The following is a 27,805-nucleotide window of genomic DNA, read 5'->3' on the forward strand; positions in this document are numbered from 1 at the left end:
GACACTTCTTAAAGTAAAAATAAAGAAATAAAAAGAAGTTTAAAAAAAAAAAAATCAATCATCAATTTGCAAAAAGGCTGCACAGGACCTGAGCAGGAGATGTGACAGCCACACAGACGAATGGTTATCACCAGCAATACAATACAGCTTTGGAAAGAATAGTACAACCAGCTGGGGCCACTCCAGGAATATTGGAGGTCTAAAGAGATCACACTGTACATGAAACTGAAATTTAAACACTGCTTTTGCAGTAGGATCAGCAGAACTTACCTGACATTAACAATTTGTCTTCATTGGACAAAAACTTGATTTTAATCACAGATAACATAATCATTGGATAAGAACTGAAATCACAGCTGTGCAGATGACAGATTCTTCAATCAAGCTGCTGAACTGAAAGTGCCAAAGACATAATTCACCAGTTCATGTATGTCCTCCAAAACTTTGTTTCAAGCACCACTGATTTAGTAAAATTCCTATGTGCTGCTTCTGTAAAGCGGGTATTTCAAAAGGTAAGGAAAAATGATTCCAAAATTTAGACTCAAAGTGAAGTCAATCAGTCTATTACCACTGCTTTTACAGATCATTAATGAAGACAGCACGACCTGTTCCATCAAACAGAAAAAAAAAAATAAATTCATTCATTGCCTTGAACTGTGGGAGATGCACTCACAGTGACAACTTAGGCATTAATTTCATTACTTTACAACCAGGAAATCTATAGTCTCCATAGAAAATTTACAACTAAAACGGAGCTAGTGTGACAAATGGCGCTCATGTAGCAACAACAAAAATGTAAAGTCGGTAAATTCAACAAAAAAGTATTTTAGTGGCTTTGCTTCCTGAGGCTCCAGTTTGACGGAGCACCACTTCATGCAGTCACTCCCTTCATCTCACGTCCGTCTTGTCTTCTGTTTTTTCGTTTGTCTCTTTGCATCCTCTGAGCCACCTGTGTCAGAACCTGCCTGCCCAAGAGCACGTACTCCTTGCAGTCGAGTTGTCAGCTGTAGCAGTAAGGGAATAAGCTGGGCAAAAAAAAGAAAAAAAGGGAAGTAGCTTGCAGTTACAATGGTATGTAAAGTCTGAATGGTAACGTTCTTTAGACCCATGCATCCCCAAACAAACAGAATCTATTGCGTAAATGGCACATCTACAAAGATATCACAAAATGGCAGCAAATCCTGGGAAGGAATTAAACAAACTTGTTGGGAATTTCTCATAATCAAAAGCTAAAATGATTGTCAGTAACTTTTTCCCTGCAGTCATCTAGCCAAGAACAGCAGTTTGAGTCTTGAGTCTAGAAAATGACCATTATTTTCAGTGGAGGCACTTTCAGTGACACTGTAGAAGATCCTGGAAAATCCTGTGTTCTGTGCTGTCTTACCCATATTTGAGAAGAAAACAAACTGCACAGATAAATTTCTTTTCTCTTATCAGGGGAACAGAAATCCAGTCACATCAGAGAAGACTAGAAGAGTATGGCTTGTTAATAAAGACAGTGGGAGTTTATATAGTAGGTAGTTTTATTCCTCTTGAGAGATTTTCACTAGGGAGGGTATAAAGCTCAAGAAACCAGACTCAATCACTTGCAAGATTTTTTCCAGTCTGATTGCTCCTGAAGCCAATAAAGTGATTATTTTCATTCTTATTATCACTGAGTCTGGTTATCTGAATTTGAATGATGCTATATTGTTTTTTTCCCACAGCCATCAAATGAGAAGACAAAATTCAGAAGCAGCACAGGAACTCACCTTCACACTTAATTTTGTTTTAAAGGAAGGTAATTGTCCAAAAACTTGGCTACATTGTGGCTTTTCTTAAAATGTGTCACATAAGGTGACTGCTGACTGCATCTCTCTGGATAACCACCTCCACAAAGCCTCATTTAACACAGTATGAGGTATTCATTGACAGCACAATATTTGCAGAAGACAAAAAAAACCCATGACCTACCTTATCGTGGTTGTAACCAGCCAACAACAGAAGCAGCGTCAGTGGTAAGGCGATGTAAGATCCTTGGGCAATATCTTGTTCAGGCAGCTTTCTCTGAAAACAGTGGGGACCATGGGTTTTTTGGTTTTGCTTTTTTTTTAACCAGTCATTTTGACTATGAATTCCCTCAGCTTTAACAGTGTCAGCAATAGGATCACATGGCACGTCCAGCCCTTCCCACCTGACTTCCTTCTAAGTGCTGCTTTAAGGTTTACTTTACCTTCAACTTCAAAGTAGTCCCCTTGGTCAAGTTCATTCATCTGCTACCTTCTTCCTGGGATTTGCTTTTTTTTAAAGCTAATTCACTGACGGTCAGTCTCCACTTCACAGTCAACCTGATGTGCTTTGATTTACCTGTCACATGCTGCCCAAATCTCTATGATCCTAGTGATAACACTACAGCAACCACACTAGCACAAAATCTTTCAAGCACATCTGCATCCTTCATTTGTAACTGCCACTTCATGCTTCCCTCATGTTTTGCTGGCATCTAAACATGCAGTGATGCAGAAAAGAAATGGAACATGCAAGTATTACAGAACAAACACTTCACTAAATTGACTGCACTGTTCAGAAGTGCAAAAATACACTTCCCTCTCTCAAGGGAGAAGTTTTCCCTTGATGCTAGTTTGAAACCCTTCCGCTGTACCCTCTACCTCAGCTCCAATAACTAAAGCTCTCTTTTTGGTTTGGTGATACTTCTTTCATACACACAGAAGTCTTTAAAGGAATTCCGATAACAATCCTTTCTTTCTCCTTCAACCTTTCAGTTGGTGTCATGGCTACAACCCTTTCCTGAGCTCCTTACCTGCCTCCCATAACATACCAGGTTATTACATCCCTGCCTGATGCCTTAAATGTGGCCAAATCTGAATACACTGTCACTGCAATGCCTCTCATAAACCTCTTTATATTTACATTAATAGAAATTTTGGCCAAGACCACAAAATACATGCAGGCTGTACTACCAGACATTGCCCTCAAGGTGAACACTTGACCATTTAAGTATTTTGTACTTACAGTGGGACTGAAGATCAGTGTAACATGTTTATGATATCCAATAGCAGTGAACGAAACTTGAGGCAGGGTGTAGTCATACTGTGATTTAGACAACGTAGAATCCAGGAGCACCACATAATTCTGTGGGCAAAAAATACACTCAGTCTACAGCATCAGTAGCAGTCCGAGACAAAATCAGATTCAAAGGCAAAAGTCAGTTTAACAGGCTTCAAATCTGCTGAGACACTGGTCACTAAGCTAATTATTCAGCAATATTCTTACCTCTCCATCTCGAAGCAATGGCGGGAAATGGAAAAATAGGGATAGGCCTAAGTTGACTGTATGAATTGGGTTGTCAAGGTTTTCACTTTTGTAGAGCTTCACCTGTGAGGGAAAGAAGAAAGCACAAACCAGGTACTTGTAAGCCTGCACCACAATAGGTATTTCAGATGTCCCACATCTTAAGGGATAAACGCGCTTCCAAATCCATCATGTCTTTTATAAACATTAAGTTGTCAAGTAAGAACACCTAGAATTGTTCTAATCTGGGATGTGATAAGTCACAGAAACAGTCTTTTTACAGAACTTGAAATAACTTAGGAACAACCGATGTCTGACATTTTTGCCTATCTAGTGTATTAAAAGTAGTCTGTGCTGTGCATCAATCAGAACTGAGTAATTCTTTTAAATAATCCCGCAGTTTCACAGGAATTTGCAGCTGGGCGTTGTTTTTTATTTCTCCGATAGGCTCATTTTGCTTGATTTCAATTTCTCTACACTTAATTAACAAGCTAGACATCCTCAAGCTACAGAATAGGCCTGAAGTCCTCAGCAAATACGGTTTGCTCAGAAACCAGCATAATCAAAAGAGGGTTGTATCATAGTCAAATAAGGCTGGTGGGGCAGCAGCACCTCCTTACGTGAGGCTGCCTATACACACAGATGTTTATCAGCCATTGCACCTCCTCCAGAGAACACAGCAAGCAAAATGATGGGTTTTGTGGACCACTCTGAAGCAGCCTTCTAGCATCTATACCAGTTTGTAAACCTCTGGATCAGATACTTGCCAAGACTTCGCTCTCCTTGCAGACACAGCCCAAGTGAATTCTCATTGATTCTGTCCAGTGCTACCATGGTTGCAGCTTAAATCACAGCTCACTAGAGCATCTCCAGTTGTTTCATCAAGCCCAAGCAATCAGAAGGGACCAGACTGAGGTCACAAAACCACTCGCTTGTGTCTGTATCAAATCTTAGCACATCTTTCAAAAACACAAATTTCTGCCTTGAAAGCAAGGGTGATGATAGGTACCCATCAACAGCACACGCGCATTACCTACAATGCAAGACCCAATCTAATATGAAACAGGTACAGGGTTGGATAACTTCCACAAAATCAAATTTTGACATCAGTTCCTATTTGCTTGGGCTGAACTGCAAGGGTCTAAATCTCCCCAGAAAGACGGGAAACTTGCTCAGGTGCTCTTCAGCAAGGCAATACATTTTCCCTTCACGCCTGCTCTGAGTGTTGGATCCTTTGGATGTCTCCCAAAAAAATCCAACAGCTTAGGAACGAGATCTTGGCAGGTGAGATGCATAACAGACTAGTCTGAAAGAAATGCAGGCATCGCATTTATATTTGTAGGTAACATTTCAAGAAGCTTTCAAACCTGAGAAATGGTACTATAAGTCCTACCACACTAACACCTCTTGCAGATACTTCCAGTACTTGCACCCTAAGCAAAAAGGATCACACGTGTTTAGCAAGTTTTTTCAGATGACAGTGCAGTCTTTTGAGTTTTAAAAATGTCAGCTTTACTATTTGTCTCATAGTCTCTTTTATAACTGCACTTTTAAATTCATGTGTCTTATGGTATTGTTGCATTCACATAGTGTCTTCTTGCTAGCATATATGCATGTCAAAAATTCCAGGTATTTCAGGAATTAATGCAGTTGTCCAATACAGAGGACTCATTTCACCCCTGGCGTCTTGCTCTCCCTATGGACAGGGCATCTCTAATCAGGGAAGCAGAAATGTACAGGTCAAACTGAGAAAGTATTTATTAAACATACTCCTGTGAAAAACAGAAAAAAAAGCAGTCAGGAACACTGGAATCTTAATTCTATTTGGAATTCAAAAATTCACCTTCATAAAAGTATTAGTCATAATTTGAAATAAATGTGTGCTCTGGCTACTGAACAATTTCCAGTCACCCTGCAAAAAAAAAAAAAAACCAAAACATTGGGAAAACAATGGCAAACACACTTGACAAAGATGAAAGGCTTGAACTTACACATAATGTGGAGAGATATTCGGAAGATGTAATTACATTTCCACTTAAATCAAATTGATTAATTTGCCGGAATGCTATAATATTAACATCATCAATGTCACTATTCCCAACCTGCAACACAAAACACAGTCAAGTTTTTACCAACACAGGAACAGTTAACAGACGACAGTTAGCACAACACAAATATTGATCATAATTTTAAACAAAAAGTGAATTTTGTTCTATACTAGCCACATGAAAACTTGAAGGCTTTCCAATTGCAAGTACTCTTCCTCCAGAGTGCACAGCTCGCAATTATCACTGCATTATCAGCACAAGGTTGATGGCATTAAGTTAAACTAAAAACGGTAAAAGTATCAAAAGCACACGTTATTTTGGAAGAGGCTGAGTTGCATACACAGGACTGCCTGATATCTGAACATTGGTCTCGGTATTTTGCATCTGTGCTGAGAGATGCATATTATTCTGCTAGGATGTTTACACAGTTGATTAACGAGGAATATGCTCATATCACAATATAACCTAGTTCAAAAACATGTAACTTTCTATTCTTCAAATTGTTCAAAATATGAAACATTTGTGCTTCTAAACCTGAACTCTGATCAGAGTAAGGAAAGACATTTACTGAAATAATAACTATGGTAACAGATAGCTTATGGTCAGGCCCAGTGCCATATCAACAGTTTGGCACCACTGAGGCTGTACATTTTTCCTGCAGGTGTCTTTCAAACACTTTCCTCTCCTGGAGAAAACAGCAAGCTAGCCAGGATACTATCAGTACAAGCTACTGCATACAGCTGTCAATTGCAGTACATAACCTTCATATGATTTTCTGGAATTTGGGTTGCCATTCTCTTACCCTTCCCAACCAGCAAGCACTCTTGGCAAGAAGACACTAAGGACCTGAAAGATTTCTGCCCTTCTGTTTTGCTGCAAAGGAGGGCAACTTGTCAGGTGACTGTCTGAGCTCAAATACTGACCATCTCCCATTGAAAAGTTCTGGACAACTAACAAAGGCTAATTAACCTTTGCTGGACGTCAAGAGATAAATGCGAGGCAGCTAATCTGAATCTGTAAAGATGGAGGAATATTTAACGCGATTTCATCAGTTTTCAATTCAAAGTTATTATTACATTTTGTAAAGATTTGCTAGTCTGAATGACAGTTTCACCTACATCGAGACTGCAAACAAAGCACAACAAAATCTATCTATCAGTCAATAACTAAATACAAAGACAGGATAATATGACAATTTACGACATACTAAAGTCACTACTGCTTCGTTCCACATCATAAAGAAATGCTGAAAGGTATTCTATACATTTATTCTGTAATTTCTTGATACATAGTTTCCGTGACTCTGAAAGAATCCTTCTCACTTGTTTACTGTTTGGGCTTTATCTTACTTCAATTTTAAGCTATGGTGCTGACACACAATATGGAGTCCGTATTTAGCAAGCTAACTTGCTGAAAGCCACTTGTCTAAACAGAATGCATTCAACTATGTTGCTGCTGACAGAACAGACATAATGCTAGACAGATGCATTTCATATTTAAGTGATACTGCAAAAAAAGAAATTACCTCAATTGCCCGATGGTGTGGTAAAGCTCTTTCAATGTGATCATTGCCTTCAGCTTTGAGTTGGACATGATACACACAACCAGGCTAAAAGCAACAGTCAGATGATAAATCCCAGCACTGAATAATACATACTTCAATTTTAGAAAACAGCAAGAGAATTTTCTAATAGTCCATTTAGGATAGACCACCCAAAAAGATCTAACTCTATCCAGTTAAAGTTTTCCTTTTCCCAAATAGAAAATTTAACTTAATAATACTATCAGGGGTGTTTACTGCCAGCAAATACAAAAGGGCTATCACAGAACTTTCACTAGTTTGTAACATTACAATATTAAAAGAAATCATCTGCTGTAAAGCATTTTAGCTAGAAAGAAAATACATTAAACAGGATTAAAACTTGATCAAATACTGCTTTCTATTTCAGTGAGTCACTTACTCCATACATAGTGGTCCCATAAATTCAGCTTCCACGGTTCCTGCAGAACAGCTTACTTCACATGCATGCTGTACAATCAACATCACACGCACCCCCAATATGCTGCTAAAAATACTGTCACTGTATTTTCACAAGAGAAATTAAATGCTTCCCCAAATTCTTTTGCCTAAGAAAATTCCCTGCTATAACACCTGAACACCTGTTAGACACACTCAGTACCCTAACCATGGGCTCGTGTCATGTCACACAAACTGTTCAGTGTTTGTGGGAGGCCATCACAGAACGCTGGCAGCAAATTGCAAGGACTTTTAGTATAAGTTTTTCCCCTCCTTATTAGAATGAGTATTCACTATGTGACAGTGTTTCCTAACAGAGAGAGACCCAAGGGACTCTGAGCTAGCAAATGTGATGGAAAAAAGAAATTGGTAGCTAATTAATAAAATACATTTTATTGCTCCATTATCACGCTAACATAAAAGTAAATGACAGAGAGCATTCTAACCCTTACCAGAAGGCCACGTAGCCTGAATTTGCCCTCTTCATCAGTTATCGTGTCTTCTCCATAGATGCTACAATCCTTCTGCCCCACAGCTTCTACTGAGACTCCCTGCTCAGGCTCTCCATTTAAAGAGGAAACTGTGCCGTAACAGCTAGAGGTATAAAGAGAACCAATTGCTACAGATGTGCAGATGCTGTTTTAATGCACATTTTAAAGACATTTTATTGTTACAACTGATGGAAAAAGTACTTAATATATTTAGCATACCATGGAGAAGTAAAGGGGAGTTTATCATGTATATGTAAAACCTTTTAACACATTAAAATTAGCTGCAGTTCAGAGCATAACTTTAGGAATCCAAGTTCCGTGACCTCCATGAACAGCGGCACTTACCCTTGAGGGCAAGGAAAGGAAGGATCTTGAAGTCAGATACCTGAATTGGCCTTACATCCCTAGAACCGTCCTCTCCTCTCCCACTGGACATAGCACAAGCCACTTCCAGTGCCACTGACACAGTGCTTTCACAGCAATGTTTCTCCTTACAGTCCTGCCACCTGGGCTTAGCTATATATCCACACGCATGAGAAAAGGCTAAAAAAAAAAGTACTTATACAAAGCATAATAATGTTAAATTGTGCCTTTGAAAGTACCCTCCAAACCTTCAGAACAGAGGTGTATCAGGAGAAAACACACATTTTGCATAATGCATCTTCATACAGCAAGTAGCATTTTGCACAGCATTTCAGCTATACTGACCTGTAAGCTGTTCTGTAACCAGTTATCCGAATTTTAAGATTTTGTCCTTCCTGCACTTCAATCATTTGCGATGATGGTTCGAAGCGAAACTCTTTCATCATGGGTTTAAAATAATACTGCCCTGGACTCTGTGAAGAGGCATAAAACAAGCTGTTTACTGATAGTGACACAAAAATTTACCGGCTCCAAACAATTACATTTCTGCAAGAGCTCCCTAAAGAGCTGAAGCTGTCTGTCCTAACCGTAGGTTAAACTGGTTGGAAAACATGAGCACTGAAAAACAGATTGCACATTGGACAATAACCAATGGAACTCCACGAGGTGATAAAGCCTGAAGAGAAAAAGGAAACTATGGCTCTACAACCTTACCACAAGACCTCAAGGACAGGAAAGAAGGCTGTCTGCAAGGAAACTATTCAGGCATGTCTACACACATGTACAGATCAATAATCTAATTAGATTTCTTTCCTCTAAAGACTCTCAAATGATCATCAACCAGTTGGCTTGTTTCATGTTTACAGACTGCAAATTAGTAACTGAGATCAATCAACATCATCTCCTACCTGTTGGGGAGAAATCTCTTGCCAGGTTAGATTTCACATCTTTCACTTGCTATGATTTTAAGCGCTGTCCACTCTGGGGGACCTACATCCCGTACTGTGGGTTATGACTTCAAAGGAGACCACACATCCCCCTGCCACTGAAGAGAGGCAATTGCACCCCTATTTTGGAGGGCAAAGTAACACAGCATCGCACATGCAGCCACATTGAGAAGAATCAATTTCAACTTACCAGATTGGAAAAAGTCAGCATGCCATTATCCTGTGTAAGGAGGTTGGACCGAAACACTCCTCCACTGAGAGACAAGAGAACTCCAGCAAGAGCCTGGTCATCCTCTGATTTGATCTGGTTTTGAAAAAGCAATAGTTTTAAGTGTAAGCAAAGGTTGCTTCACGAAGAATGGTTCAATTCAGAAACCCCTTGCAGAGTGCACAGATGTGCTGGCTCTGAGCACTCAGCTGTAAGCACAAGAAAACTAGCCACATCTGCAGCACATCACCTCCTGCGAGACTGCATGGCTACAGAAGTTTGTGCTCTCAACATCTGGGCAGTCACAGACGCACATAGCGTATGCCACCAGGACAGTCATTCTCTGTAACTCCATAGGACATGCTGGGGGCCAGAACAAAGTATTCCAAAGACTAGAACCAGGCACTAGTTGGTCCAGGCTGTACATGAAAAAGATCACCTTGAGGGATAAAACTCATTAAGAGAAGGTGGTCCAACTCTACAAAAGCAAATAAAGCCAGTCTTTTGGACTGTAGGCTCTAACTTTCACTCTACAAACCTTGCAAAATATCTTCTGCATGGCAAGTCATGGTCTACAACCAAGCTCATCCACTGAGATTTGTTTCACTATGACAAAATTATCCCCAAATCCCACACCCATTTATGTTTGGCTAGGAAACGTGGGTTAACTTTTTTGCCTGTCTAGCTCTAACTACACACACTATTCATTCAGAACCAAACGTGTTCAGAACATTACCTCAAATGTCACACCAGCGAGAGCAAAAGCTTTGAAGTCCCCAACTGTTCCTTCTACTGCAGTCAAAACAAACCCTTCTTTCTGAGCAGTAACTGTATATTCCAAGTCACTGTGGAGTGGCCCAACACTTCAAATGAAAGGAAAGAAGAACTCGTTTTTAAAAAAGCACTTGGGTATCATATACACGTTGTCAAGTCACTATTGCACTTTAAGTAAAGAATCCAAAAGATCAAAATAAATCTGTTAATTACCTGTAAGCACCTTTGCCATTGGTGAAAACTGTGATGAGCGGGGAAGCTGCTCCCTTTTCACCAATGACAATCTCAACACCTTCCAATTCAGGATGAATTCGCCCTTCCAGAAATAAGCCTGCTTTTCCATGAATCTCTATCAGCTTTCCAGGACAACTCTCTTGGTCATTGCAAAGGGGATTTAAGACAAACAACAAAGTCAAAAATACACACATCATTCTGTCTTACAGCAAGAGTTTAAGTACTTCCAAAGAGATCAGCTGATGTTCTTTTACCTTAGAATAAGAGATCAACCCACATAATTGTACAGCCTCTCAACACATCTTAAAACATCTGAACATTCCCAAAATCAGTAACTAAGTACCAAAGCTATCAGCACATCTCCAAAACAAACATTCTGAATTTGCTAAGTGCTTTGAGGACTCATGAAGTTCCATATACTGCAGTCACATGGAGAAGATTCCAACAATATTCCCTTCTAGCTGATATTACACTGAACTTTAACAAAATTCTCTGAGATCAAATTCAGGTCACCACACATCATGTTTAATGACATAAGTAAAATTTTATTCCCCCTGCCTCCGATGTATTTAGAATGTGCACAACAAAGAGGCACATAAAAAGGGGTACCTAACATTTTCTAGTCATTTCAAATGAAGTATGTTTGCTTAGGAACCTGTGGGCAAGATGGACACCGACTGACTTAACAAGTAGCATCAACTGATTGGTGATAACCCTGACAATTTTGAGTTTACGTTTTTGTGAATATTTTTATTATTTGTAATTTACTACAAAGAAAACTTAACAGAAACTTGAATTTGGTAACAAACTCAAAATACAAATACTACTTTTGCACTACTATTTTTCTAGATCAGAATAATATGAACAATTCTGAGAATCTGGTGTAATACCCAGGAATCTATCCCTTCCTCTTGTGCCAGGTGCTCTTTCAGCACTTGGAAGCATATTCAGCTGATAAAAACTGTTCTCGCACCCTCTACCAAATACCTATGCTTCCAAATTCCAGAGTGAAACTGGCCCAAAAAAATAGCTGCAACTGAAACTTTCCTAACGCTACCTCTGAAGAGCTATTCATACATTCATCTACAAGGATACATTTCTGCCTTAAAAATCTACTTCTTTCAAACTAGATTTTATTTATATTTACCTCCACTAACAACTGTTTCCACATAAGGCGGGTAGAAAAGCAGCTCTTTTGATGACGGTGTCACAGTAATTTTCTCTCCAGACCTGCAAGACACAAACAAGACACAATTAGAAGAAAATGGAATTAGCAGCTCTCATGTAGAACAGAGTACTGCATATCAACCCAAGAATCCATCTAAATACCCCAAGGAAAAAGTATCACCAATAACCTAAGCAAAATTCATATTATGTGGCACAAGTTTCCATTTAGCTGACAGTCAACAAGGACCGGCACCACTACCCCTACAGCAGCTCTTTCCAACATGGAATACATCAATTTTCTGTTTGGTGAAAACACCAGACAATAGTACAAAGAATATACCTTGTCTGTTGGAGCTTGGTATTACCTTGCCCAGTATGAAAATTCATATAAGAACGGTCCTTGGAGTTCCTCCACCATTTCTTGCACTGGTGGCTTTGATCCTTCCTCCTCTTGACCCTTCTTTTCTCTCTCCTGTCGGCGGGTCTCAATTTCTGCCAGCTGCTGCTCCCTACGTAACTCCTGTACAGATTTCAGGGGCCCTAAAACTAAGTCAGGTTCACTGTCAATGGATGACCTGAAAACATGAAGGAGAAAACAAAATCATCTCCTTTTATATGGAGGGATAAGAGCTTGTTAGATCTGTTAATTACTGCCTTTATACCACAGCATACAAGTCCAGGATTTTTTTATTTTAATCCATTCCTTTTTAATTCTACTATTTATTCCAAGCATAACTAAAACTTCCAACCTCCATATCAATCAGTTACTACTAGAAAGGTTCATTCATAGGGACTACATGTAACCTATCTTGCCTAGCAGGAAAGGATGTACTTGCAACTCTCACAAATTCTGCCCCATCATGCTACAACCATTCAAGAACTTACCACCCTTACTTGCCGCCTCCTCTCCTCTGACATGCCTCAGCATCCCACTGCAGAGCCAGTGTCACTTGCCTACATCTCAACCACTTCACAGAGTCAAGCATCTTAGCTTAGCCTAGGTTTTGGTAAGTAGAGAGTCTCGATTTTGCACCAAGTACCAGACACCAGCTCTGCTGCAGGGGCAACAACCTCCCACAGAAGGACTGACAAGCCAGCAGGAGTGGTAAATTCTTAAGCCAAAGGACCAGTTTGCAAGAGTACCTTTAACAAAGCCCTAAACTAAAAGAGAAAGGCTGGAATTCCAAACCTGAAAACAAGCTTAATACAGAAAGGATGAGTGATACAAAATAAAAAAAAAAAGATTGGTAAGGTCACTTTTTTTTTTTTAGTACTAAGAACCTTCCCTCAGAACCTACCTCTCAGGAGTAGAGTATACAAGGAGAAAATAACTTCTATCACAAATAAATAGTTCCAATACCTGGCAATTCCCAGGAAAAGCTAAGTTCTAACCTATCTGCCCTATACATTTGAACTATCCAGCTGTCTTGCTATTGTCCACTGAACAGACTGCTGGTAAGTTTAACCAAGTTCTTTAAATCAGCTCAGAACGATGCATTTCATTTCACTTTCCCTGATCTTACATCCTCTCTTTCCTAGCAATTTCTTCCTAGTCTCCAACCATCCTTTGTATCTTATCTTCTGTCTCTTCTACAATAGTCTGAAAAACTGTTGCAGAACACTGCAAAGTTTTCTACAAGGAGGAAACTGAAATGATCACAATTACTTTTCCTACAACCGCTTTAGATTATCAGGATAGTTCTGTCTCCTGCTTCAGTCTTCTCCTATATTCCATTTTGTCTTTTTTAAGAGAAACAGATACTACTGCTGTATCACACTAAGTTTCATCAAGGCTTTAAATTCTTTCTCTGCAGTCCAGAGACAATACAGAAACGTATAAAAAAAAAAGTTTGTGTCTTAAAACCTATTAAAAATCTGTACAGACACACACAGAGTCTCATAATATTCATAAAAAATTACTACAGTCTCATTTTTCAAACATAACAAGCCATTATCAGAAACTGTTAATAATCAGCTTTATTTTTGGTTGGGGTTGTTTGGTCTTTTTTGGTTAACTGAAAGTTAACAGGTCACTGCCATGGATCTGGTACATAAACATACACTTGTAAAAACAACTGGCTTTCTTTTAAATCCAGAGCTGTTCCTTTTACACTGATGGTATTTCGCCAATTGGACTTTGGCTGAAAAGCTTCCGGCAGGCTTGAACAGACACGGTCTGTGGCAACTTAACTGCCTTCAAAGCACTTGCCAATCGGCTCAAAATACCCAACCAGCCTAGAAGGTCGGTAGAATATTTACATCCTCACTAATTTGTTTCTAAAATCCTAATGGCTCTCTGCTGTCTCAATGTTTCTTTTCCAGCTGCTGCAGTTGCCCACTAGTTGCAGTTATAGGTTCATTAAACTCAGGGAACTCGAGGCAATGCTCTACAAGTAATTTGTTCTCTGAAAAGATGTTTTCAACACTCAAAAAAGTTTGAGAACCCATAGTCTAGAACAAGTGGACATCAGCAGAGCATTAATAAAGCACTCATCATTATCAGACACTTCCAGGCAGATCTGGCACCTCATACAACTAAAGTTGTTCACAAATCAGTGCTCCCTAGTGAGCTGTCTGTTCAGCTAAACATAAATTGGCACATTAGTGTGTAATCACTCTGCATGGTTTTCCTTTTATAACCCTCTTCACACTAGTAACAATGCTCTAAAGCAGCAGATTCTCATTCTGAGGAAACAAACAAGGAAAAAAAAAATAGACGCTAGTGCTAAAGAGCTCAGACCTAAGCTAAAGTAATACTCTCTGAATTCTAAAACTTCAGTTCATTAAAGTGTATAAAAACTCAGAAAATCATTCCTTTTTACCATGACACACAAGTAGAAAGGGGCTGTACTGAAATGAAGTGACAATGTTCAAAGTAAGGGCTCGGAATTATTTAACCATCTACAAAGAACTCAAAGCACAGCTTAGTATAAAAACCTCTCGCACTCTGGAGTTGGATGTCATCCCCTTAGAAAGCAGCCACTGTGGTATTAAAACCAGAATAAAACTTTATGAGAGAGATGTCTTTTTCTTCCCCTGTTTATAGACCCAAGATTTCTTTGGTCTTACTTAATGGTAACAGTCACATCCATCAGTTTATCTGTTACAATCGTGCCAAGGACATGGTGCCGAACTGCAGTGAGCGTCAGTATACTAGGAGAGGACCTGTAAATCAAAGTAACAAAAAGATGAATTCAAGGTCCCCCTCCTAAAGAAAATAAACAAATCTTATTTAGCAGAGTTTGTGCTCCCATCTCTAAGTTTGAAGTGCTTTATAGAAGACAACATACAAATTACACAGCAAAGTTGTAATGCTGAGATGATAGCATATTGGAAAGGGAGCATTTTCCAGCTCTGAACCCCAAACCACTGCATGACATTGGCCAAAACAACTCCTTCCTTTGTGCCCCTGCTTCCTCTCAAGCTAAAGTTGATTTGGTTGATTTCATATGTACAATCCCTTCAGAAGGACACTCAAAAGTTTGTCGTATTAGACATAGTTCACCAAGATGCTCCAAGTCTAATGGTGCTTTGCTGCCAAAGAGAGTTTCTGCTTCTGTCCTTTCACTCACTTTGTGCTGGCTCTCATGTTTAGCATGGCTCTCTTTGAAATACTTCTAATTCACTAACACAGCAGAGAAGAATCAGATTTTAATGCTGAATTAGTTTTTTGCCATGTTAATAAATTAGAAGTAGTCTGGGAGCGGAAATCCTCTTTTTGACAAAGAGCCATTAAGTACATTGCCAGACCATAGCCTATAAATAACTAATAAAATATGGCTGACTTAGGAAGATCAGCACTGCTTACTTGTGATTAGGGTCAATATTTATTGAGCTTGCAAAAACTGGGGTGAGCAGAATCAAAGCACCACAGAGTCATGGCACTAGGGACGTACACAGTGGTATATGCCTCCTAGTAAACATACTATCCTATCCTATCCTTTGCATTTTGACTCTCGCAGGTGATCAACAGTTTCCACTGAAATACCTCTGCTTTGTTACAAAGCAAAATCAACATTAAACACACAGAAGAGTGACAAAAATACCAATTTAAAGTAGCAAAAGCATCACTAAAACATGTCATTAGTTGATTTTTTTTAAAGACTATAAAGGCCGAGAGAACACGTCTGACACACTTTGCTAAAGCTTCCCTCTTTTGGTTAAAGATAATCATAGCAACACATCCCGAATTGCTGAAAGAAAGCAGCTGCAGCAGAAGGAAGCTTTATGAAAGCATACTGATAGGCATAAGACCAAAACCAGATTTTGCTCTTACGTGTCATAAGTGTAATACTCATGTTCAAACTGGTGGCAGGAACGTGGGGTCACTTCATATACACCTATAAACATTAAGTCAAAGAATGATCCACTGAAAAAAATCAGGCTTACTATGTTGGCTGAACTCTCAAGATCACATGAGACCTGAGGCATAGAAACAGTTACAAAATTTGACTATATATCTACTGCCTTTCACACAGACAATTGTAAATTAATTCATCTCTGTTCAGTCATAGATCACTATTGGAAGCTGTGCAGAGTTTCTAATATACACTGATACAAAACACAATTAGGCATCACTACAGATAAATATAGTTACAAACACAACAAATCAAACAAGCTCAGAGGTAAGCTGTTATGGTCCCATAGCTGATAACCTTTGACTGGTGATAGAACCACTGTATTATTGCATCATGAATGAGACCACTGGCTCTAAGGATGAATGTTCAAAGCTGAAAACTGAATCAAAACCAAATACATTTGTTAACTGTTTTGCTAAGGGGCCATAACAGAGAATTAGCTCTAAGACATTAAAAGGAGGGAAAAAAAAAATAATCTAATTTTAAAACTTTTTTTTTCCTGTTATAGATAACCCTGTAGTACTTTTAACAGTTACCCTTCAAGAATCCTGTATTGAAATGAAACTTCTCTTTGTCAGTCACATTCTAATTACAGAACCCATACGAACAAGATTATTTTAACATGTTGTTCATTCACAAAAGACCAAAGTGTTTCACCTTGTTCAAAAAACAAATTGTTTTACTTCTAGAGTCTATATTTAGGTGAAGGACTAAATAGTACTAATTCTAAAAAACTTAGAACAGAGCATTTATATAGACAGATGTAAATAAAACAATGCCCCTCAGAAACCACAACAGATTTTTTTTTTTTTTTAAATTCCCAGTAGTATTAGTTGACTGGTTCTTTTTCATTTTTCAAACTAACATTTTAGAGTTGTTACCTGGCTTTGAAAGACAGAATCTATTAACTCCTTTGGACAGGTTATAAACACCAACATTCTCTGGTCCGTTTCCATCCTGATAAAATTCCTGTGAAGCCACAACACAATTCACTATTAGTAAATACCAAACAACAAAATGAAAACAGTATTTGCCTACAGATACTTTAATGCTTCTCTTTTATAGCAGCTAATAACACAAGACCATTTTACAAAATCTAAGAGACAAATCTCAAAGCACTCTAGACATCAATGTTGCTGTGTTTTACATGACTCTCTAGAGACATGAGAAAGCCTTGATTCCAAGCATAATCCAATCTACCTACACGAGTTCATTAAAAAAATATAGATGTTTGTTACCTACATACCAGTGTAATTGCATGAGAAAGAGAACACCTGAGCATATATCCAGTCTGTCTGAATTCTACTCCAGAAACATCTTCCTCCATGACTTCCAACTCCAAAGACTTATTCTTCCAGCACCAGTCTTCATGTACAATGCTTACTAAAATACACACCACACAAAGCATTTTAGTCACATAAAACCGTGTCAGTAAGGGCAGGTTTTGTGGTGCAAAAAGTTTGTATTACTCCAACTTCCTTGACAATAATCTTCAAAGCCAGATATACAATGACCGCACTAACAGACCTGGCTCAGAGCACTGCAGCATCACCAGGAATCCAGGACATCTCATAACAGAAAAGCTATTATAAAAAGGAATAATCAAGTCTAGTGTCAACCTGGAAAGTTCTGCAATATGCACAACCATCATGATAGTCAAAGAAGCCTAGAGGACATCAGAACTTAACTCCATTTTCACCTGCCGGAAAGATGTTATGACTCCTGTATAAAAAGAACAATCTGTATATACTCCTTCTATAGCTTTCCATGGAAAACAATTTATTTTCATAGTAGGCCAAGGCAGGCTGGCCAGAACACATACTGCTCTTAGGAGAGGTACTCTGGAAGCAGAAGAACTACGGTGTGCCCCTGTCCTTTGGCTTGGGACCAGTCAGTTCATGAGAAAGCCCTTTTTCCTCACACCAGCTATGTAGACCCTAAAACTTAGGGGAGTAGCTACCTGTAAGGTGACAAAAGGGTTAAACATACAAGATTAAGAAAATTTCATGCACTGTCACATAGTATTTTTCCAGATTCTCTCAAATTTCAGAACTAGTTCCATGTTTGGCATACTGTAAATGGTACCCATAATAACAGAAGTATACAGGCCAAGTCACAAATTTAGCTACTAAGGCAACACTTCAAGCAGTTCCCCATAATCCTACCTTTGTATTTGCCAGGTAGCACATTTTCAAATGTGAAGGTCACTGAGTCCATGTTTCCAGAGAGCTGCAGGTTGCGTTTTTCACCCTGGCGGCTCACAGACTGCAATGTCACCATCAGATCACCACAAGCATCTGTGCAGAAAAGACAGCAGAAAATGAGACTGCATTCTGGCTTGCCAGCTTTGCCTCCAAAACCCCTGCTCCAAGCAAGTTTCATGTGTACTAACATTAAAGCGATCACTCTCTTCCAGTAGAGAACAGTTCCAATTAAAACTCTTATTTCTTAAGCACATATTTACCAGTGCTTTTTTGCATTCTTCAGGAAGTTTGAGACTGTTAAGCTTATGAAAGAGAACAGATGGCAAGCTTCTGTCAACAGCTTGAGCCTCTATCCTACAGGTTTTTACATGCACTGCTTTTTTTTTTTTTCTTTTTTCTCTTTTAATGTCTTTTTCACCTCCAGTACTTCTCTGATTGAGGTACAGTATCCCTAGAATCAGCGAGGAGCATTTCCTTCCAGAACTTACCCAACTTCTGAGGAAGGCAAACCAGTCAGAACTCCTTCCTGAAGAAGCAATACTTGCTTACTCCTAGCAAGTATTAAAAATAGGTACATAACTTTACTCCAAACTTTATTAAGGTACCTTGTTAGGCTGTAAGGTCTCCCAAAAAAAGGATGCTTTACCCATGTACTGGAAGTTAACTTTACTTACCTGCTGATGGGGCTAACCACAGCAAGTGTCTTGATCTAAACAGTACCCATTCACACATGCAGTGCTAAAGTTCTCTTTTCCCATTTCCACGTCATTTTAAAAACTGGCTTACCTAAACAAGAGACCTTCCCTGAGACGGACGCCAAAAACTGAGAGAAGGTCACATCCATTACTGGTCTGTCTGTAACAGTAACAGGGAACATTTTGGGTTTCAAAGCCAATCCTGCTCTGGTCTCAGCCTCTGGAATAATTACCTGTAGAGTATTTGACATCAAGACATCATCAGTTTTTAGACTGCCAAGTTCGATTCACTTATCAGAAATCAGAAAACGGAAATTTACTGTAAATCCCAGGCAAAGCAAAACCAGCCTCCCAAATATGCTTTTCAAAATACTGTACTAAAAATCCTCCAAAGAACTGCAATAAAACGGAGCTTAAAATCCTCCAAACAGCTCAGTTGCAAAAGTCTGCATGAATTTCACTTCAGCAGGTACTGCTGCTTCTACGTTAGGCTATTTCACTATCTATGAGGACAGCTGGAGGCCTTATAACCATGCAGTTCCTTATCTTCCAGCCTGCATTACCTCCTACAATGCAAAATTCATGGTGGTTCTGCTACAGGTTCTGCTGTGACCTATAATCTCAGGAACTATTTAGGCACCTGTAGAAAGGTACACATTACATGCCTCACTCACAGGATAATACAGGACGATAAGAAGTGATCTAAGGGACATCACAACTCAGAGGAGAGAGAAATAAGAACTTTCAACCCCAATGGCCTGATCTCCTTTTAACAAGTATAAAGGACAAGGAGCACGGGAATCTCAGCTTATTAAGGGGGAAAAAAAAAGGAAATAACCGTCATGGTTTAAATAGTGCAAACAGGGGAAAAGGACCAGGAAAATCTAAACTCAACTTCTCAGATTTTAGAAATTAAACATTTAAAATCTTCTAAAACCTGATAACAGTCCTACAACAAAGAAATGGAAGCTCAATCTTACCTGAACATCGTATGTACCCGATTTTGCCTTAAAACAAAACGCTCCGTGAGGGTCAGTTTCTGTTGTAACCAGTGATGCTTTCTCCTTGTCTTGAGGCATCATGGTTACCTTGTATTTACTAATCTGTTTAACTGTGTCAGGGAAACGAGTTACCGAGATCTGGCCACACACACTGAATCTGTTAAATAAAAGCCAGCCATCAGAACAAATATCTTGATTTGACAAAGCTCAGAAAAAAATACTTGGTTTAAAACTTCCTTAAAAAGTAAACCTCACTATGTTGAGGTACTAACACATGAATTGGAATGGATTTCTCCTGAAAGACTGTTCACATCAAAGAGATACTATAAGAAAACACAGCGGAGCAAGTGCAAACTCATATACGATTAATGGGATCTTTCCTTTTACAATGAAGCCACCGTGATGTTATGTCACATTTTTATTTGCAAGCAATTTGCTTCACTTTTCTCTGGCACCAATCCGATTGCTTTAAGTCTTTTTTCTTTTTTTCTTTTTTTTTTTTTTTTTGGCTAGGCAGGCAATTGACTTAGGATTGCCATCCCTCAGGTTTTAAATAGTTTCAAATGTTTTGTGTCAAAGACCTTGAATATGATAGGTAATTCACTGGAACACAACCCTAGTAGACCTACGTTTGCGAAAACCCAAGACAAGATGACAAATTAGAAGCTGTTAAGTTTTACCTTTGACCTTCAACAGCACAACATATTTAGTGACTGAAAAAACTGTAACTGATCATTTAACAGCGCACAGGGTTTTTTTCTAATTACCTAGCTAAGTCTGTATGAGCTATTTGCCATTTCCCTCAGTAAATTTCTCTTTTTCACTTCTCTGGAAGGTTGGCACTATTTCCAAATCAGGAGAAGCTCCTGGACACAGAACCATGCCCCTTTTGTCTTCCTCAGTTCACACTGTATCTCCCACCACTGCAGAGCCTTACACTCCCAAAATCACACTGTCACCATTATAAAGGTTTATACCCAGCAGTCAAAGAATCACAAACAAGAAAAAGACAATTTATATAAGACAACTATGACCTTGAGAGTGAGCAACAAAATGTACAGGTTTGGTACAACACTGCACCAGACAGTTATGTGACTCCACTCTTGCACAGAAGGAGGATATCTGAAGTGCAGCATCAGTGGCAGAAAGCCTCTCTGTTCCTTTCTTGGTTCACATAACATTCTAAACTTGTTCAATATAGCCATGTCTTATCATCTTTCTTTGTAAGGGAGAGGTTATTAAGAGGGTGCTCTAAACCTTAACTAGAATTAAGCAAAATATTGTGGACAAAACATTATCCTGCACTCATGCTGTCCTATTTAGCTTGAATTTCTTGAGTGATATTTAGCTGCTGACAACAGTATATAAGTCTGGGCACAACATGGGAAAGACCACCCATTTTCAAGACCTTGTCCACACACCAAATTAACACTTTAATCACGACACCAGTACTTACCCTGTTGCAATGATGTTTGCTAGTTGAGGTGTATTTGGTGCAATCTTCACGGTAATAGTATCAAAGAACAGATGCTCTTTCCTGGCATGAATTGTGTATGTACCTGTTGTTATGTTCTCAAGGCGGAAAGAGCCATCGGCTTTCGTTTTTACTGTAACAAATAACAAGAAGAGTTAAAAAACAGAGCATGTGCTTACCATCTATCCTTATGTGTCAAAAGAGCCAGAGGGCATGCCCTGCTTTAGGCTACTTTTAATTTACACTGCACAACAAAGAAACAGTATTAAGCTTTCTTACTAGACCAGCCTACACTTCTGTATTCCACAGCACAATCTGGCATACAGTTAAAAGAAAATAAGATATTTTCAAAAGCAAAACAAATGAACACCTAATAGTCTCATCTAAGCCAGAAAATGCAAAATTAATCAACTGTGTGAAAACCATTTTAATGTTTCAAATAAATTGCAACACAAGTACTGTATTACCCTGAAGGGTTAATTCCATCTCATACGCTAGTCCTGTACTCGATCTTAATAAAGGTTTCCTTGTAGCAACAAAGACCAAGACGACTGTATACCTTTAATCTGATTGTTCAGAGTCACAGTGGCATCGGCAACTCCTTCTCCTTCAGGACCATTCAACACCCGGCCTGTGACAGAGAAACCCATCACATGGAAAACAGGCTGAAATGGAAAAAAGTTAACATTAATCTTTACTCAGTAAAAGCAAACACACACCTACAGCAATCAACACCAACTGTTTTCCCCACACACACAGAGAAAGGAAATTTATTTCCAGCTTTAGGAAAAAAAAGTACCAGGATAATCACAATGAAAGTACATCTCAATCTCCAGGCATACTGTTCCCCTAAGTACAGGAACAAATTCTCAATTTATCTGCATCAATACAGCTCAGAGGGCCCAAATCACAGTTCATAATGCCATTACACAAGGCACTCTGCAAACCATACAAACCTACAGGCCCTTCTCCAGAGATCTGACAATCTGAATGAGAAAATTTAAGCAACCTGAAAGATTGCTGCCTGTTTGCAATATGGACATGAAAGTGAACATAGTAGACAGCTTTTCCCTATTTTGTTTCTCTCTAGTAAAATGGACTGAAGTGTAGAAATACAGCACGATGCTAAATATTGTGTTCTACCTGCTGTGCAAGAGTATGCGTAACAAATGTCTTCAAACTTCTTACAAAGAAGTTTTTCCATAATACGCCTGCTTTCTGCTAAAATCAGCTATACTTTCAGAGGACTGAATGGCACAAAGATTACTTCCTCTTACCTCAATCTGTAAACTGTCATGCTCTACAAGGAAGTCCAATCTAGATGGTGCAACATCAAAGGTAATTCTCTCTCCCCTGTAGAATGGTATCTGAAAGAAGACACATTGCTTTGACTCCTAAGAAGCGGTGATGACAGAATTTTTTCCTTTACCATTTTCCATGTCCTTATCACTATCATATACCTCTATGAAGGGTCAAATGGGCTGCAAACTTCCTGGAAAAAATAACACAGAGGGATGGAGACAAGAATAGAGGCAGTACTTCGAGACTGACAGAAATCGTATGAGAACATCCAAAGAGACAGAAAAGTAACACTCTGTTCAGAATACAGCAAAGGTACTTGGATGTGCAGGAATTTACAGATAGGAGACTATATGATTGCTAGAAGGATTAAAGGAATGAGAGAAGTTTGAATCCCACTTCTAGAGCAAGCAAACTGGGAATGAAGGACCATCACACTAGGCCCTGCGCAGACAACCATGCTCCCACACTACCTAGATATAATAAACAGAATGGGCAAAAAGAGGAAAACAGAGAACTTAAAGGACATGACGTGGCAGTAGCCAACGGAAACTTTTAGTCTCCCAGCAGCCTCTAGGTGTTTTCTGTGACTGGTCAATGTATTCAGATAATTCAGAGCCTGATTTGCAAATAAGTCCCTCCTCAGAAACAACACCACAGAGCCCTGTCACAGCAACTTACTTCACTGTCATAGACTTTAGGTTGGAGTTTCCTATTCCAATTATTTCATCCAATTCAAAATATTCCAACTATTTCTGTTTTAACAGCTACAAAGTTATGTATGATCTAGTTTAGAAAATTAAATTTAACAACTCAATGGACAGACAAACAACGAACTTTCTAGTTACTTACCACAGTGTATTTCCCACTTGGCAGAGAAAGAAAGCTGAAAGATCCATCTTCTTTTGATACAACATTGCACAAATAGGATAGAGACTCATCTCTTGACTGGAATCCATCCACAGGAGAAATATTGCAGCCCACGACATCCTGTGGCAAGAAATGCAATACAACTTTTTCCTCATGGGAGAACAGAGAAAATAATTTCAGGGGGGATGTAGGAGGTTCAAAATACTATACTGTGAATGAAGGATGGGAAGTACAAAACCATTCTAGAGGCAAAGTTTGATAGCATGGCTTAAAATTCATGTATAGGTAAAAGAGGAAAAAACAGCCAATAATCAAGGTAACAAGGACAGAAAACTGGGAAATTTGACATCTCCCAGTACCCCAGTACTGCACTGCATGTCTTAACATTAACTGACCTCAGTTCTGTGGACAAGGTTAACATTACAGAACAGAGCTCTACTTTACATAACAAATCACAGTACATGACCAAATGTTTCATACTCATTTCATAACATACTTATAAGGTGGCAATAGAAGCTGCTGAACTTTGTCTTCACATCAAGAGGCCAAAGAGCAGTTAAGACCTCATGCCAACGACAATTTATATCTACTGTACAGTGAATTTCAGGCTTTGTCTGGCAACATCTTGTGTCTTGTGCCAGAAGCTGGTCTTTCACCATGGAGAAGTGTCATCCTCATGAGGGAACATATTTACTAACCAACATTTAACTTGCAAAAAGATGTAACCGGAAATATATCGTCTTAAAACTGTAGCCCTTAATCCTGTTGACCCACAGGGAATATACAGATCACTAACATGCTACAATTCTTATTATATTTTGCACTTGTTGCCTGCTTCAGTTCAGGTCTTAGTTTTCTATGCCCCTGAACAGCCTGACTGTTGAGGAACCTGGTTGTTTGAAAACAATACTGAAGAGTTCAAAAGAGTTGAAATTAAAGAATTTTTAAGTTCTTCTGTCCAAAAATATGTAGACCTTAAGTGTCCATTTTGCCAACATTTAAACAGATGGCCATTGTGTTACACATCTGAGTAATTCTATGGCGGTAATGTGAAAACTCAGCATGTATGCAAATGTTGTATTATAAGTGCCTTGTTGAACAAAAAACCCACTGTGAAAAACAAACAAAAAATATAGCTTGAGGGGTTGTACAGCTTATGTTTTCTATAAGCCAAGCTCAATGAAGGACAGAGATGAGTATCAGGGCAATATGAATCTAGAAGCTATTTAGTTGTTTCTTATTTATGTCCATACCCATATCGAAAAGGTACTGATACACCATTACCTCTTTAGTGACAGAAGAAGAAAAAAGGAGAAACATGACCCCTTTCATTGGTTCTCCATCACTTCTTACTGATCCAGAAACATTGTAGCCTGCAACAATCAGAGGGCTAGCAGCATAAGCATTAGAACTCGTCACCCGTACCACTGTGTTTGACTGAAACACAGAAACACATACATTTTCATCAAAAGTAGGTATTAGATCTCATTTACAGTACCTAAATAACAATCAGAAGCTGTATATTCAATAACAGAAACAGAGGCCACAGCAGCAGTACTCAAAGAAGATCCATAGGCTATTCAAAACACAAAGACACAAAAGCAAAGGTATTTTGCAAAAGAGTATTTTTCTTTTTTTACTGATTTAGGAATTGGTCAGGATCTCAGACCTCCTCAGAAAGCAAGCAGTCTGAGAGGGAAGAATTAGAGCATCTGCTACAACATTCAACCTCCTGCAAAACATACAGGATTAGAAGACAGAAAGCAAGAGCTCATTTGCCAGACCGTCCCTGGCTGGCTCCACTATCTCCAAACTGGGCCTGTATGAGGCAGTTTCTTGACTACCTAAATTAAATTTGTGAAAACTCCATTAACCTTGTCCACAAAAACTCTTCTTCACATTAGCTGATCAAGATAAACTAAACAGGTAAACTAGAACTTTTGTAGGCTCTAACCTCTTTCAACACCCAGGTAGGATGAGATGCAAAGATTTCATACTCGCCAGGAAGCACTTTAAAGAAAGCAAACCTGTAAGGCAAGAAAGGAGTTACGTCTCTTCAGAAATAGTCACAAACATTTGTTTACAGAAAAACAATTCAGACTCTATGCACATGTTAGAAAAAATATATCAGAACTACTATAATCCCAGTCAATATGGCAGAATTGAAAGAATCTTGTATAAATGAACAGATGACTTAAGTATGCACCACCCACACTCACTTCCCTCCAGGTTGTGTAATAGTTGCTTGTATGTTTATGTCACTGCCAGCATTTCTCAGTACAACCTGGACTCCAGCAGGACCTAATGTCTGACCTTTGCTGAGAACCTGTCAAAATGAAAAGAAACCAGAGTATAAATGGATAAAAATAACTTGCAGAGCTGAAGTAGACTGTTTTTATGAAGGCAGGATTAGCATAAAATAGAATAAATAAAGATAAAGGAGTCTAACCTTTCCATTCACAGAAAACCCGGTGAACACAAAGTTAATATCACCTCCTTTTGTGCAAATGTCGTTAATGCCATCCACATGGATGTCTACACTGGTTGGTTCTGGAGGGGAAGAACAATGAAACAGCATGGTAGTTAATGAGAGAGCAATCATGAAGCAATTCTACTTTAGCTTTACAAAACTCTCACAGAAATGCATTAACCGAAGCACACAAGTGTTGCTCTGGAAGTCTTGCCTCAGCAAAGTTAAAGCACCCACAAATCCTGTTGAAAATCCTCTTTCCTTCTCCCATTGCAGTCACTTCTGTCAAAAACCGACATTCCTTCAAATCAGTTCAGGGGTTACTTTGTCACTGTCTACCTTATAGCTTTATTTTCCTGTGGTACATTTTAGTGCATTTTAGTTATTAAAACCATACAGCAGGGTTTCTCTCTTTCGAAAAGCGCTTGATTTTCCCTGCCAACTGCAAGTTAAAGATAGTTAAGTCCCAGACTGCAAATACACTGTCCTATTGTAAGAAGACATATGAGCACTTACCAAAACTCCACCCTAGGGGAGGCTCAATTTTAAGAATGAAATCCCCCTAAAAAAAAAAAATAAAAAAGCAATAACTGTCTTCACTGATCTCAATTCGATTTAGCTAAAGGATGAAAAATAAAAAGTCAGAACACAAGTATCACACTACAGAGAGTAACACAAGACTCAAGTGTCCCATTCTCCTTTCCTCCTACCTAAGATGCTCTGCTCAAAGTAGCAGCAATATCTACACAGACAGGCTGGGATGCTGGGCTCACATCCAGCCAGCTAAAAGTAAAAATTAAGTATCATCATGTTTATACCACTTCCAGACCAAATCCGATTCATGTTCAAGCAGCTCAGTGTCAGAAAGTGTTCAAATCTATCTCTACCTGCCCTACAACATATCTACCTATCTCTACAACACTTCACTCCTATTAAAAGCATTGCACCAAAACAGTATTAATCTACATAGAGATCCTCTTTAAACCAGTGGGCACCACATATGTTCTGACACATATATTCTGCAGTTCATCCATGGAAAGGCTCAAAAGTCTAAGAATGAAATCACTGAGTTCAGAATGCATCTCACATCTTAGACTGGGAAAGGAAGGATTCATTTGGTGGTTGGACTACATGACCTTTAAAGGTTCCTTCCAACCCAAACCATTCTATGATTCAATTTTCGATCCCTAAGTTAACTAGTTCTTTAAAAGAGCAAAACACTTAGACTATCTGAGGGTAGGCTGCATTTAATTTGAATGTAAATATCCTTCCAGTCTAAAGAGACATCAAAATTCTGATACATTCTGGGCTTCCTGTATCATCATTTTCTTAAGACATTTTCAGTACCTCCAATTAGTCATTCAAGTTATTTCCAATTCAGTCACATCAAAACACATTCTCACACAGATTTATTTTCATTTCTATAGGTAGGTAACTGAAAGCTTTATCTGTACTCTGTAGGAACTTGTATTTTTTGTGCGGTATTTGTACAGCTGCACACGGTTCTTGGCAGTAACTCAGGCTCTCAATGCTGCAGTCATTCAAATAAATAGCACAAATGCAACACGGCAGCTAAAGTTACCTGGCTTTTCTCATGATAACAGTAAGCACTGAGAAACAAAATAGTTGCATTACAAAAAGAAACAGTTGAAAGTTAGGTCCAAAACAAACTAAATTATGTCCTGATGCAAATGTTTCATGGGTGGGTGGGTGTTCTGACGTTTAATCTGTTGGCAGACTGGAACATGGAGGCAGCTCCTGCCTCCAGCACAGAGGAGACAGCACTGGTATTTCAGTTTCTTACCTTATCATAGAGGGGAATCATGAAATACCCATTGTTTGGAGCGCAATCTGTCTGGTATTTCAGAGTACCATGTTTTGTATATAACTTAAT

At 38.9% G+C, this 27,805-nt stretch overlaps 1 protein-coding gene across 1 annotated transcript; it reads right to left on the bottom strand.

Moving 5' to 3' along the window:
* Window positions 1-646: 646 nt before the first annotated feature.
* Window positions 647-27,805, bottom strand: LOC104158273 (nodal modulator 1; the record flags this gene model as incomplete). The annotated part of the gene is made up of 30 exons (XM_009695879.1): window positions 647-1,025; window positions 1,954-2,046; window positions 3,013-3,132; window positions 3,274-3,375; window positions 5,283-5,393; window positions 6,865-6,948; window positions 7,809-7,950; window positions 8,556-8,683; window positions 9,348-9,461; window positions 10,102-10,228; window positions 10,353-10,512; window positions 11,521-11,603; window positions 11,906-12,115; window positions 14,610-14,705; window positions 15,817-15,880; window positions 16,780-16,867; window positions 17,145-17,281; window positions 18,064-18,195; window positions 18,889-19,030; window positions 19,778-19,955; window positions 21,255-21,405; window positions 21,832-21,937; window positions 22,550-22,639; window positions 23,424-23,561; window positions 24,726-24,878; window positions 25,396-25,468; window positions 25,661-25,767; window positions 25,891-25,991; window positions 26,428-26,473; window positions 27,716-27,805. Coding segments are annotated over 30 exons (3,498 nt in total), but the record flags the coding sequence as incomplete, so codon positions are not given.

The sequence above is a fragment of the Cariama cristata genome, unplaced genomic scaffold (assembly GCF_000690535.1).
Source record: "Cariama cristata isolate BGI_N322 unplaced genomic scaffold, ASM69053v1 scaffold982, whole genome shotgun sequence".
Classification (NCBI taxonomy): Eukaryota; Metazoa; Chordata; class Aves; order Cariamiformes; family Cariamidae; genus Cariama; species Cariama cristata.